This window comes from Sapajus apella, unplaced genomic scaffold, assembly GCF_009761245.1.
Source record: "Sapajus apella isolate SASKATOON/1434 unplaced genomic scaffold, GSC_monkey_1.0 scaffold3, whole genome shotgun sequence".
Lineage (NCBI taxonomy): Eukaryota > Metazoa > Chordata > Mammalia > Primates > Cebidae > Sapajus > Sapajus apella.
Genome location: NW_022436943.1, coordinates 2,908,423 through 2,923,202, shown reverse-complemented (window position 1 = coordinate 2,923,202; position 14,780 = coordinate 2,908,423). Strand labels below are relative to the sequence as shown.

At 45.8% G+C, this 14,780-nt stretch overlaps 1 protein-coding gene and 1 pseudogene across 5 annotated transcripts in view; one reads left to right on the top strand and one right to left on the bottom strand.

Moving 5' to 3' along the window:
• Window positions 1-14,780, top strand: part of MATN2 (matrilin 2) — a 179,932-nt gene that overhangs the window by 62,366 nt on the left and 102,786 nt on the right. For all 5 annotated transcript variants that reach the window (XM_032248352.1, XM_032248375.1, XM_032248368.1 and 2 more), the window contains exon 3: window positions 1,242-1,811. In XM_032248352.1, coding sequence (XP_032104243.1) covers window positions 1,242-1,811 — 570 coding nt within the window. The remainder of the gene's footprint in view (window positions 1-1,241; window positions 1,812-14,780) is intronic.
• Window positions 10,132-11,944, bottom strand: LOC116529749 (annotated as a pseudogene).

Below are 14,780 nucleotides of genomic sequence, written 5' to 3'. Positions count from 1 at the left end.
TTTTGCTCTTATTGCCCAGGCTGGAGTGCAATGGCATGATCTCAGCTCATTGCAACATTTGCCTCCCGGGTTCAAGTGATTCTTTTGCCTCAGCCTCCTAAGTAGCTGAGATTATAGGCGCCTACCACCATGCCCAGCTAATTTTTTGTATTTTTAGTAGAGATAGGGTTTCCCTATGTTGGCAAGCTGGGTCTTGAACTGCTGACCTCATGCGATCTACCCACCTCGACCTCCCAGAATGCTGGGATTACAGGCGTGAGCCACTGCACCCTGCCTAATGGTCTTTTTTAGCTGGCTTCAGGCTATCTCTCCAACTAATTTCTGCCTGCAACTCCTAGTATTCCCTCCACTACAAGGTCTCCTCACTTATTCTATTCCCACCATGTTGATTCCATCTTGGCTTTGGTTCATGTCATTGGCTCCATGTGTTCATTCTCTCTAATTCAACACCACTCATCGTTAAGGTCAGCTCATGTTTCATCACCTTGACTGCAGCCCGTTCATATCCCTATTCTCTTATCAGCTATTGTCAGGACCACACAGTTTTCATGCCAGTTATTCTTTCATGGTTTTATTAGTTAAGTCTCCCCAGGTAGACTGGAAGCTCCTTGACTTTGGACCCTGTCCTAAGCTTCTGTTATATTCTTTGTAATGCCCAGCCAAGCTTATGTGCCATGCGGTTAAAAAAAATAATAAAATAATTTTGACCCTGATCAGGTGTTTGACTACCTAAAAGCTGCATTGGTGCCATTTATTTATTTGGGACAGAGTCTCACTCTGTTGCCAGGCTGGAGTGCAGTGGAGCAATCTCAGCTCATTGCTACCTCCGCCTCCCAGGTTCAAGTGATTCTTTTGCCTCAGCCTCCCATGTAGCTGGAGTACAGGTACGCACCACCACATCCAGCTAATTTTTGTATTGTTTTTTGAGACAGAATCTTGTTCTGTCACCAGCCTGGAGTGCAGTGGCACAATCTCAGCTCACTGCAACCTCTGCCTCCTGGGCTCAATCGATTCTCCTCCTCAGCCTCCTGAGTAGCTGAGACTACAGGTGTGTGCCACCATGCCTGGCTAATTTTTTGCATTTTTAGTAAAGATAGGGTTTCACCATGTTAGCCAGGATGGTCTCGATCTCCTGACCTCATGATCTGCCCACCTCGGCCTCCCAAAGTGCTGGGATTACAGGTGTGAGCCACTGTCCCCAGCCTCTCTTCTAATGTGTTTGACTTCTCCTCTCTCCCCAGAGAGCTCCTGTGAGAACAAGCGGGCAGACCTGGTTTTCATCATTGACAGCTCCCGCAGTGTCAATACCCATGACTATGCAAAGGTCAAGGAGTTCATCATGGACATCTTGCAATTCTTGGACATTGGTCCTGACGTCACCCGAGTGGGCCTGCTCCAATATGGCAGCACTGTCAAGAATGAGTTCTCCCTCAAGACCTTCAAGAGGAAGTCCGAGGTGGAGCGTGCTGTCAAGAGGATGCGGCATCTGTCCACGGGCACCATGACGGGGCTGGCCATCCAGTACGCCCTGAACATCGCGTTCTCAGAAGCAGAGGGGGCCCGGCCCCTGAGGGAGAATGTGCCTCGGGTCATAATGATCGTGACAGACGGGAGACCTCAGGACTCTGTGGCCGAGGTGGCTGCTAAGGCACGGAACACGGGCATCCTAATCTTTGCCATTGGTGTGGGCCAGGTAGACTTCAACACGTTGAAGGCCATTGGGAGTGAGCCCCACGAGGACCATGTCTTCCTAGTGGCCAATTTCAGCCAGATCGAGACGCTGACCTCCGTGTTCCAGAAGAAGCTGTGCAGTAAGTCTGCTCCTCTGTCACTCTTCTAGAGGAATCATTAGAATTCATTCATTCATCTTCAAGTGTTCATGCTGTGTTACTATGTATACTAGGTGCTGTGCTGGTAATGAGTTTTCAACAAAGGCCAAGATAAACACAGTGTGCGCGGGGGGCTTACACTTTGGCCAGTGAGACAGATATTTTTATTTATTTATGTTTTAGAGACAGGGTCTTGCTCTGTCACCCAGGCTGTAGTGCAGTGACGTGATCACAACTCACTCTAACCTCATACTCCTGGGCTTCGGTGATCCTCTTGCCTTAGCCTCACGAGTAACTGGGACTACAGGTGTGCACCACCATGCCTGGCTTATTTTTTATTTATTTATTTTTGAGCTGGAATCTCGCTCTGTCACCCAGGCTGAAGTACAGTGGCGCGATCACGGCTCACTGCAACCTCTGCCTCCTGAGTTCAAGGGATTCCCCTGCCTCAGCCTCCCAAGTAGCTGCGACAGGCATGTGCCACCATGCCTGGCTAAGTTTTTGTATTTTTAGTAGAGATGGGGTTTCACCATGTTAGCCAGATGATCTTGATCTCCTGACCTCGTGACCTGCCCGTCCCAGCCTCCCAAGTGCTGGGATTACAGGTGCGAGCCACCATGCCCGGCTATTTTAAATTATGTATGGAGACAAGGTTTCGCCATGTTGCCCAGGCTGATCTGAAACTCCTGGCCTCAAGTGGTCCTCCTGCCTCAGCCTCCCAAAGTGCTGGGATTACAGGCATGAGCACCCAGCTGAGACATACATTAAATATCTAATTACAGAAATAAGTAGCCATAGTTGTAACAGTGTAATGGAGGAAGAATTCAGGACATGATGGGGTGTGCAACCCCGGGACCTGACCTAGGCCTGGGAGCTCAGGGAGATTGCTCTGGGGAAGGGACACGTAAGCCCAAACCACAGAATGAGAAAGAGTAGATAGTTTTTCTCCAGCACATTGAGCTGCCCTGGAATTCCCTAAGTTGGAATTCATGAGCTGGGATAGGGATAGGAATGGAAGGGGAGAAAAAGTAACATAACCTCTCCTTGGATGGTGTGGAATGCTGAGGCATTTTTGTCCCATGGTGATGCTAGCAGAGGATGTTTTCTCAGCTGACAAAGAGATCCAACGTATACAGAGGACCAAGGTGTGCTCCTGGCAGCTCCCACCTGTTAAGATTATAGGGGCTGCTCTTCACCCTGCAAAGTCTTTCTACAGGAGGTTGCCTTTCAGAGCCCCTGAGCTACATTCTTCTATCCTGGAAGCTTTCTTCCCTCTTTTGCTTTCCAGCCATCTTTTCCACACAGCTTCTCCCTCCCTTCCTTCCCATGCACTTTCCAGTTATTTCTACTCCTGGCTCCTGCCCCCACCGCTCTCAGCAGGTCAGCCTCCTTCTCCCGGTTTCCTGCTTCTGCGGCTGCCTTTTTGTTCCTTCCTCCTCCAGGAGGGCAGGGGCCCAGCGGCCCAATCCAGGAAACTCGAATCCTGATTTGGTAAACAGTGTCCCACCCTGACGTGTCCATTCCCAGTGGTCCCTGTCCCCTCCAGCTACCATGAATCTTTGATGGGGAAATAAAGGAAAATATCTATTTGTAAATAGTCTATATATAAATATCTATTTGTAAGATATCTTTTCCTAGCTCAGAGTGGAGAATGAGCTTTAGAGCCAGACTCCACATCAACTCCCCAGGAAGGGACACCCAGGAGGGGACTCTCAGAATGTGACATACTCTAGACCTCAAAGATACAGGCCCCGGGGAAGAACAGTGTGCTTTTGATGTGTATTAAACAAAATCCCCTGCTGAGAACTAATCTCAAAAAGCAGAGATCCCATTTGTTCTTGACTCCAGAATCAAAAGATTTACTTAAGAAATTAATGCCATGAAGGAAAAAGAAGCTTTTTCCTTGCAATGTCACTTGGAAAGTGTTCAGAAGTGCCATTTCCCTGGCGCTGCAGAGGCCGTGTTGTTGTGGTGTGGTGTGGCCTAAGTCAGCTGGGATACCTCAATCAGCAGAACACACTGCAAACATTTTTAAGGTTTATGACTTTAAATGACTTCTGCAGAATTTATGTTTCCCTTTTCCTGGAAATATTAAAAGGGAAATTGGTTCTGTAACAGTTTAACAGTTTATTCATTTGTGTTGGAAAATTTTAATGGAGGGGTTCTTTTTATAGCATTCTGGATTTATCAGAAAATGGAAAGATAATATGATAAGACTGAAGAGCTGCACAACAGGACTGCCCCCTCTCCTGTGGGGGATCCATGGAAAAATCGTCTCTGTGTGCTTTATGGCAAGGCAGCAAAATGCAAAGAAGGTTTGGATTTCCCCCCACTTCATCTTTGTTATCATCTGGAAGTTCTAAGAAAGCATCAGTGTTATCCCGTTTGTTCCTGTGGCCTGAGAAATGAATCCCCTGTGAGAACCCCCACACATTCTGCAGGAGACAGGGCTGCTCTCTCTCACTGCACTGCACCGCCAGGCTTTGCTCAGCAGACTAAGCAGCTATCTTGAAAGATTGAAGAGGCCCCAGGGCCTCTTTATCTGCACATTAGTGCCACAGTAACTAACATTTCTGAAGCACTTTCCCTTATGTTATCACAGAAGGCCTAGGAGATGGGCAGCATGCTCCCATCACTCTCTTTTTACAGGTTAGGAAACTTGCTAAGTGAATCACCCAGAAACAAACAGCCCACAGATAGTCACATGCTAATTCCAAATCTCTTGCTCATTTTACTCCTCTCTCTGCATGTCAAGAATTATAAATTCCTCTTTTAAGGTAAACCATTTTCTGATGGCTACCTCTACAGTCCAGCCTAGCCAGATAAACCTGCCTTGTAGTTGGCATTCACTTGAAATAGGTGAAACTCTGAAGGGAGCCTTCGTAGGGGGAAAAGGAGCTGACTCCAGCTGTGCAATCTTGAGCAAATTCTTTGTGCTCTCTGAGCCTCAGTTGCCTCATCTATTAAGTGGGGATTTTATATGCTGAAAGTAGATGAGTGAGCAGGTGTTGTAAATGGTAGAGTCAGTGTGCACTGTCATGTATTATTACAAACAAATGCCCTGAGGACCCACAGGCGAGGCAGATGGCCTCAGTTTTGATCTGCACTCAAATGATCAGACAACCATGGTGAACATGTTCCAAGTTGCAGATGAGGTCTCTGAGGTTTGGGAAGCCCCATTTGCCCCTTAAACGTTCATTGAACTTGTAAAGTATCTAAGACAAGGTCTCAATCAATTAAAAGTTTATTTTGCCAAGGTTAAGGACATGCCAAGAAAAAAGGAGCACAAAATCACAGAAACAATCTGTGGACTGTGCCTTTTTCCAAAGATGATTTTGAGGGCTTCAGTATTTAAAAGGGAGAGAGGGAGGGCATGGTCACATTCCTGAATCCACCTGTTGCAAGAGAAAAGGGGCAGGTAGGGGAACAGTCAATTCTATATTCCTCTAGTGCTCAGTAAATCAACACTTGCATAAGGTAAGGTGAACATGGAGTAGCTACCTGTGGAGAGATTTGACCTTTTATCTGTAGCTATCTGCTTAGGAACAAAAGCGAAGGCAGTTTCTTGCATTACTCAGCTTTTAGCTTATTTTTTTTTTCTTTTGGCATAGTGAATTGGGATCCTGAGATTTTATTTTCCTTTCAAAAACTATACTCCAAAAATAGCTAATGTTGTCCTGTGCTAGGCATTTTTACACCTTTTTTTTTTTTTTGTAATTTTAATTTTTTTCCTTTTTGTGGAGAATGGGGTTTCGCTGTATTGCCCAGGTAGGCCTCAAACTCCTGGGCTCAAGCTATCTTCCCACCTCTGCCTCCCTAAGAGCTGGGATTACAGGTGTGAGCCACCATGCCTGGCGCTAGGTACTTTTAAATATTATTCCATTTAATACTTAAAATAGTCCTTTGAGGCTATTTTATATCCTCTTTTTCTTTATAAGAGAGAGGGTCTCACTATGTTGTCCAGGCTGGCCTCGAACTCCTCGGCTCAAGCAACCCTCCCACATCAGCCTCCCAAGTAGCTGGAACTACCTGACATTATACCCGGCTCTATTATCCCTATTTTACAGAACTGGAAATTGTCAGGGTCTGCCTGAGGGCCCCAGGAGAGCTCTAAAGAGAAGGTGATATTAAGAATCACTAACATTTCTTGATATTAATGTGTGCATATGTTGTTGGAGGCAATTAGCATCTGTTAACTCACTTTATTCAGGCAACAAACCTGTCGGGTAGATGCTCTTATAATTCCCATTTCATGGAAGAGGAAATTGAGAACCAGAGGTTAAATAACTTGTCCAAGGTCACATACCTGTAAGCGCTGGAGCTTGCTTTTTTGTTTTTGTTTTGTTTGAGACAGGGTGTTGCTCTGTCACTCAAGCTAGAGTGCAGTGGCATGATCATACCTTAGCACTGCCTCACAGTTTCAACCCAGCTTAGACCACAGGTGTGCACCACCACACCTGAATAATTTTTATTTGAATCTATTTTTTTTTTTTTAAAGAAACAGTGTCTTACTATGTTAACCAGGCTGGTCTTGAACTCTTGGGTTCAAATGACCCTCCTGCCTCTGCCTCCCAAAGTGCCGGGATGACAGATATGAGCCACTGTGCCTGGCCTGTAAGTGGTAGAGTTGAGACGTGAGCCCAGGCCTTCTGCAGGCAGAACTTAAAATCAGCACTGCATCTGCAGATTGGGACAGGCAGCGTCTGGGTGTGATCAACGCAAGATCTTTATCATACAGTGAGGAATAGGTTAGGCTCTGGAGCCAGACCTCACTGGGTAAGAGTCCTGGCTTTGTCTCTTTGGCTATCTGGCTATAAACCTAAGCACAGTGGAGGCTTTATATCTGTAGGCACAGACTTCCCATACCAGCCACAGCACAGAGAATCCTGAGGTTGCATTCTCAGGCCACCCCAGAGACCACAGGTACCCTGTGAATTGAGGTCCTGTTTATGAGGTGACCAACACCCACACATCTTGGAGTCTGCCATTTTTGCCACCTAGTAAGAGAAAACACTGAGTCTAGGGGCAGACAACCCTGGCCTGAGTGTTCTGGTAATTCTTGCCACCTGGGCAAGACTGCTTTTAATTAACCTCCAGGTGCCGACTTTATCAGCCTCATCTGGCATTTTGAAGCATGGAGCCAGGCTGTCCCTACCCTAACAGACCCACCTCACCCAGGTCAGGCACAATTGAAGGCCCTAATAGTATTCCCAGGACACACCCTTCATGAACTGGCCTGGGCAAAGTCTATACTCATTGTATCCCTTTGAGGCCCTGTTGTGAAGTGGGGAGGCTGGACTGACTTCACAAACGTGGAGTCTACTGTACTCAGTAATACAAGACCTCCAGTCCACCTCCCCACACTGACCACTGCTTTAGTCATTCATACAATCATTAAAAAAAAAAAAAAAAAGGGCTGGGCACAGTGGCTCACGCCTGTAATTCCAGCACTTTGGGAGGCTGAGGCGGGCTGATCACGAGGTCAGAAGTTCAAGACCAGCCTGGCCAACATGGTGAAACCCCGCCTCTACTAAAAATACAAAAAAATTAGCCAGGCGTGGTGGCAGGCGCCGGTAATCCCAGCTACTCATGAGGCTGAGGCAGGAGAATTGCTTGAACCCAAGAGGCAGAGGTTGCAGTGAGCCGAGATCGTGCCATTGCACTTAAGCCTGGGCAACAAGAGCAAGACTCCATGTCAAAAAAAAAAAAAAAGTTCTTATTTCTTAGTCAACAAATTCAATCACACCAATGACTTCGCCTGCTGATTAGTTATTTGTCCCCGCTGAACACAAGGCCTTGGCTGAGTGTAAACCCAGAGGGGTTTACCCTGAGACAGGAGGCTCTCAGCAGGCCAGTGGAGGTGGCAAGACTGTGCTCTCCCCTCGTCTCTTACCACAAAGGCCCATCCCACAGGAAGGCAAAGCATGAGGCCTGGATGCTGCGACAGTCACTCAGCACTCACCACAGCACTCCACAGATGGGAAATGTTTGGGATTCTTTTGGTTGAAAGTGTCAGAAATTCAATTTGTCTTTAAAGCAGAGGGGAGTGCATTATATTATCCGCGGAAACAAGGGCGGTTCTCATGAGGGTCCTGCTTTCACTCCGTCTCTCCCTCTACCCCTCTCTGTCTCTGGTCCACAGGCAGGAAGCATGGGCCCACCAGCACCGCCAGCTCACTTGTCCTCAGCTTGAGCCCCCTTTACACTGTTCTGGTTCCTAAATACCAATAAAGGACTCTGAATGTCAAACCTTGTGCCAACCAACAGTGGCCAGGAGTGGGACTACCCCAGACTACCACAGCAGCTCCCAGATACAAGGTGTCTGGGGTGAGAAGGAAGGGCAGTTTCTAGGAAAAGACTAAATAATAGGTGTCTGTACTGAGGCCCCTACAGCCTGTCCATGCCTTTATTCTGCAGGTAAAGAAACAGCCTAGAAGAGCTGCCTGATTTCCCAGACCTTCCTTTACTTATTCAAGATAGAGGGAACTAGAACATGGTCTTCTAACTCCCAATGCAGTGCTCTTTCTATTACACCAAGTTATAATCTTCTAGTTTCAATTTCTCTTATGGCATATGGCCAAAATAAGTCTTAGTAACAGGCTGTCACTCTAAAACCCAATGCAATAGTTCTTTTCATCCTCCCCTGTTCCCCACTACCCCCGACTTTTTTTGAGATGTTGTCTTGCTCTGTCGCCCAGGCTGGAGTGCAATGACATGATCTTGACTCACTGCAGCCTTTACCTTCTGGGTTCAGGCAATTCTTTTGCCTCAGCCTCCCAAGTAGCTGGGACTACAGGTGCCCACCACCAAGCCCGGTTTTTTTTTTTTTTTTTTTTTTTGAAATGGAGTCTCCCTCTGTGGCCAGGCTGGAGTGCAGTGGCATGACCTCGGCTAACTGCAACCTCCACCTCCTGGGTTCAAGCGATTATCCTGCCTCAGCCTCCCAAGTAGCCACCATGCCCAGCTAATTTTTGTTTTTTTTTTTTAAGAAAAAATGTCTATTATTTATGACACTGAACAATTCTGACCACCAGCGACCAATGGGGGGGCAGGAGAGAAGAATATCTTGCTTCTCAATAAACTTTCCTTCCTTGTTTTAACATTTTTGAGGATTCTTTCCCAACCTATTACATCTATATTATAATGGTTACAGATTTTCCAACTCTACCATTCCTTCCAGTGCATTATTTTTATTATCTTCATTAAAGTGGGGGGTGGGGGGGGAAGATCCTCTACTTGTAGTAACGAAACAATGTTGGAGACTGTCATTAAATCAGGACAAGTGAAAAACAGATCTGTTCCCAGACTCACAGGACTATAAATTTAGGAAGCACACACACACAAAATAAAAATTAATTACACTCAATAGGATACATTAAATATGTATCCTATTCCTTTAAAAAAGGAATGATCCAACCCATACCACCAGCTAAAAAAGAAAAAAACAAGTCATTCAAAAGAAAAATCACACGTTTTGGTTTACTTCTACTTTGACTTAAGAACACTAATGATAATTTGCATGCAGTGAGTACGGCTCCCTAAATAGATGAATTTTTGTCTATACATATTTCTATTTATGGAGAATCCGTTAATAAACACATTTTAAGTTCAATATATTATGTATTTCTGAGTGGAGAAGCAACCTTAAACATTTTAAACACCAGAAATATACAAAATTTTAAGTGTAATAATACAAAGTGCCTTGTGTTTTGATTCTGTAGTCACACCATAAAAATCTCAGGTTATTAAGAGAACTCTGAAAAATATTGTTTTGAATATTAAAAACCATATTTTAGGGGAGGGAGAGAATTAACAGCCTTTCTTTGCTTTAAAATACTTTATGTTTTATGAAATTGCAATTGGAATGAAGCAGTTCCTAAAGCTGTAAGTGTTTAGAGGAGGAAAAATTAAGCACAAGAACAAACTACGGTTTTACTCAACTCCTTCACAAAGCTCAGCTGAAGCAGTTCTCACTTAAAAGCGCTGCTGAGAGTAGGTGCCGTGGCTCATGCCCGTAATCCCACCACTTTGGGAGGCCAAGGTGGGTGGATCACTCGAGACCAGGAGTTTGAAACCAGTCTGGCCAACAAGGTGAAACCCCATCTCTACTAAAAATAAAAAGTTAGCTGGGTGTGGTGGCAGGTGCCTGTGATCCCAGCTACCCGGGAGGCTGAGGCAGGAGAATCACTTGAGCCCAGGAGGGGAGATTGCACCACTGCACCCAGCCTGTGCAACAGAGTGAGATACTGTCTCAAAAAACCAAAACAGCAGAACAAAACAAAACAGCTGCTGAAGTCTTTTCTATTTTAGAAAGGTAGTATGAATAATTGTTCTACAAATTAACTACAATTTATGGTAATTTGTGAAATGTTTTTCCAATTTTAAATGCAAGAGTCTATCATATCTCTACTCACAAAACAACAGGCACTGCTAGGGGTCTTAGGCTAAGATCTGCCACCCCAGCAGTCTGCGTGGCCCGTAAGCAGGTGTGGAGAGGTCACCTGTCAGCAGCACCAGGGAATCAACTCTCCAGCCTTTCTGCCATTAATTACCATAGATATGGCCTTTTTCCTGATATTCTATTCCCATTGGAGGCTTTTGATTAAGACCTTGTTCCTGTGAACTCATTTGGGGCACAACATATTGTCTTCAAGGTGCGGGGCTGGAAAACTGGAGGCAGGAAGCAGGAAGAGCGCACTCACTGTTCTCACTCTTCTGGAACCCAGGCTTGACCAGCATGAAACTGCAGGTGAACCCAACCATCTGTGTCTGTGGGGAGATTTTCCCATGGACCACACACCACCTGACACCCCTGGCTTCTTGTGGAGATTTCACTGCCTCTGACGTCCTTGCCCTGGCTGAGATTCTCACCCAGGAGGCCAGCACAGCCTCTGGGGCAGAAGTTGTCACCACAGCTGTATTAACTCCCTCAAGGAGAGCAGTGGGCTCTTCCAGAGCAGGCAGCCCTTCTGCAGGGGGAAGAACCACTTGAGGAGGCTGTGTCCCAGAACTTTGCAGGCACATTTTCCCTTTCTTCACCTTTATTTTGCAATGATTTCTGGAGTTGGCCTCTTTTGCTGTGCTAGGCAAATCCTTTTGGTTTGGGTAAGCAAAGGCACACAGGCACTTATATGCATCCAGTTTCTGGCCTCTGGTGCTCAGCTTTAATTGTTGACACCAGGCCCGCACGATGTCCTGGTGGAGCAGATTAACAGGTGGCAGTTTAGAGGGTAATGGAGGAATTGGTATCTTCTTCTGAGGTCTGGGGTTGTCATACTCTGCCTTCCTCTTAGGGCAGAGCACTCTATCACCTTTAACAGATACGTCTCCTTTGGTTTCACCCTTCGCTGATGTTCCGGGCAAAGGGCAAAGCAATTGTGTTTGGTTGATTAGAAGCCTGCAGATCTTCTTCCCTCGCCTTCTCTGAGGAAGTCCACTCCTTGCCTTTTCCTTCTCCATATTCAGACAGGAGGTGGAGCTTGGCCAGATGCTTCCAAAATGGCCCCTGGCCCAAGATTCAATTTTTGTGTTTTTAATAGAGATGGGGTTTCACCGTGTTGGGCAGGATGGTCTTGATCTCTTGATCTCATGGTCTGCCCGCCTCGGCTTCCCAAAGTACTGGGATTACAGGGGTGAGCCACTGTGCCTGGCCATCTGGCTTATATCTATATTTTTAGTAGAGATGGGATTTACCATGTTGGCCAGGCTGGTCTCGAACTCCTGGACTCAAGTGATGTGCCCACCTCAGCCTCCCAAAGTGCTGGTATTACAGGCATGAGCCACCATGCCTGGCCTAATTTCCCCATTTGATAGGTGAAGAAAGTGGAGTTCACAGAAACCAAGTCATTAGCACAAGGTCATAGGGAGTGGCGAAGCTGAGCCTTCAGGTGGTCCATTTCCAGCAGTCATCCTCTCCCCACAATGCTGCCTGCTGCCCAGCAGGTATTTTCTCTGCCTCACATCTCCTGTCTTCTTATCTTGTCTGTTAGGGTCTCAGCAAGAAGACAGGCAGCAGGTACATCACTTGGGCCTCCCACTCATGGCTGTGGGTGACCGCCGTGTAGTTGGTTGCCTAGACACTGCACTTCCTTAATTACGGAGAGAGACAGTGACATGCTGTGAGAGCCTCAGAAATGTCCTCTGCCTGTGGGTAATTTGACTTCAGCAGTCCAGGAAAAGAAAAGAGTATTCCAGGATGCAAAGCAAATGCAAATTAAAAGTGGAATAATGATTACTCCCCACCATAAGATGGTCAAAACTTAAAGCTTGATAACACCAAGTGCTGAAGTTTTGAGGGGATGGGAATCATTAGAACCATCATTGCTGATATGAGCGATCTTGGAAGGCAATTAGGCCATATCTGTTTAAACTGAGACCCAGTCCTAGAGAAACCATTGCACATGCCTTCAAGGAGACATGTTCAGGAAAGCACATCACAACACTGAAAGTGAAAACTTGGAAACCATCAAAATGCTGACTAACGAGGAAAAAGCTAGATAAAATGAGGAAAGTCATGACCGATGGATAAATCAATTGGGAGGGATAAACTAAAGGTTTTGATTAAATCTAAAATAGTTTTCATTATTCACAATAATTGTTTTATAAAGTCACTGCAAACACTGAGTTAGTGAATACTAAACCATTGCTTCTGTGGAAATCAAGGGTTAGTTTCCTGCTATCCTCTGGTGACAATATTTTTGTCAACTGATCAATATATAGCCTTGTTTCATGTGTGTTTCTGTTTAAAGACATCTTACTTGTTTTGTTGTTGTTTGTTTGTTCTGAGACAGAGTCTCGCTCTGTCTGCAGTGGCACGATCTTAGCCCACTACAACCTCTGCCTCCTGGGTTCAAGCAATTCTCTTGCTTCAGCCTCCCAAGTAGCTGAGATTACAGGTGCCTGCCACCACTCCTGGCTACTTTTTGTATTTTTTTTACTAGAAACAGGGTTTCACCATGTTGGCCAGGCTGGTCTCAAACTCCTGACCTCAAGTGATCTGCTCACCTTGGCCTCCCAAAATTCTGGTATTACAGGTATGAGCCACCATGCCCAGCCAAAAACATCTTATTTGATATATACCATGGATTCATTAACATCAAACTCACAGGCAACGATAATATAACTCCTGACTGAATGAAACTTATCTAACATGCATTTTCCCTGTAAGGCACATCACAGCCTTTCTGCACTGAGAAACACTAGACAGCACGTCACCATTTTAAACAGCAAACTGACTTACAAAAAGCACAGAAATGCTAAATAAATAATTTAAAAAATGTGGCGCTAAGTAGACTGTAAAAGGATACTTGTTTACAGAGTGAAAGCTGAAACAAGAAGGCAGAGTGGCACCTTGTTCAACCTCAGCTGGGAACATCTGCACCAAGCAACACATTTTTCTGTAGTCTCAACTACTTGGGAGGCTGAGGCAGGAGGATCACTTGAGCCCCAGAGATTGAGGCTGCAGTGAGCTGTGAATGTGCCACTGCACTCAAGCCTAGGTGACAGAGCAAGAACCTGTCTCACAAAAGAAACTAAATGCAGAGATATTTTATTTTATTTTATTTTTTGAGATGGAGTTTTGCTCTTATTGCCCAAGCTGGAGTGCAATGACATGATCTCAGCTCACTGCAACCTCTGCCTCCCAGGTTCAAGCAAGTCTCCTGCCTCAGCCTCCTGAGTGGCTGGGATTACAGGCGTGCACCACCACACCCAGCTAATTTTGTATTTTTAGTAGGGATGGGGTTTCTCCATGTTGGTTAGGCTGGACTTGAACTTCCAACCTCAGGTGATCCGCCCGCCTTGGCCTCCCAAAGTGCTGATATTATAGGTGTGAGCTACTGTGCCTGGCCAATGCAGAGATATTTTAAATTGAGTGCTCATGCACTCTGAGTCTGTTCACTAGTGACTGTGAAAACTCTGCGAATATTGGTTTGGGCTTACAAATACATTTTAGTGAGTAGGCAAATTCACAAATGTGGAATCTGTGAAGAATGAGTGTCTTCACAATTTGACATCTCTGAAGCTGGAGTGCGTTTTTAGAGTCCATGAAATACAGTACATGTATCAATATGGATAGAATCTGTGATTAATGCTGAGTGAAAACTGACTTGAAGGTCAATATACATAGGAGGAACCTATAGGTGTAAAACAAGACAAAATGCCACCATAATTCTTTTTGCTATAAAATAGCAGGCATCTTCAGCATTCCCCAGGCACTGTTCTCAGTACATTACCATCTCCATTAATTTAACCCTTTTGAGGTTTTTATAAGGCAGGTGGTATTTTCATCCTCATGTTCCATAAAGAGGTTAAGAAAATTGGGCCGGGCGCGGTGGCTCAAGCCTGTAATCCCAGCACTTTGGGAGGCCGAGGCGGGTGGATCACGAGGTCAAGAGATCGAGACCATCCTGGTCAACATGGTGAAACCCCGTCTCTACTAAAAATACAAAAAATTAGCTGGGCATGGTGGTGCGTGCCTGTAATCCCAGCTGCTCAGGAGGCTGAGGCAGGAGAATTGCCTGAACCCAGGAGGCGGAGGTTGCGGTGAGACAAGATCGCGCCATTGCACTCCAGCCTGGGTAACATGAGTGAAACTCCGTCTCAAAAAAAAAAAAAAAAAAAAAGAAAAGAAAATTGCACAAGGGGCTGGGTGCGGTGGCTCATGCTGTTATCCTAACGCTTTGGAAGGCTGATGCAGGAGAATCACTTCAGCCCAGAAGCTTGAGACCACCCTGGCAACATAGTAAGATATTATCTCTATTTGATATAAAATGAGAAAACTTCGTGGCCGGGCACGGTGGCTCAAGCCTGTAATCCCAGCACTTTGGGAGGCCGAGGCGGGTGGATCACGAGGTCAAGAGATCGAGACCATCCTGGTCAACATGGTGAAACCCCGTCTCTACCAAAAATACAAAAAATTAGCTGGGCATGGTGGTGCATGCCTGTAATCCC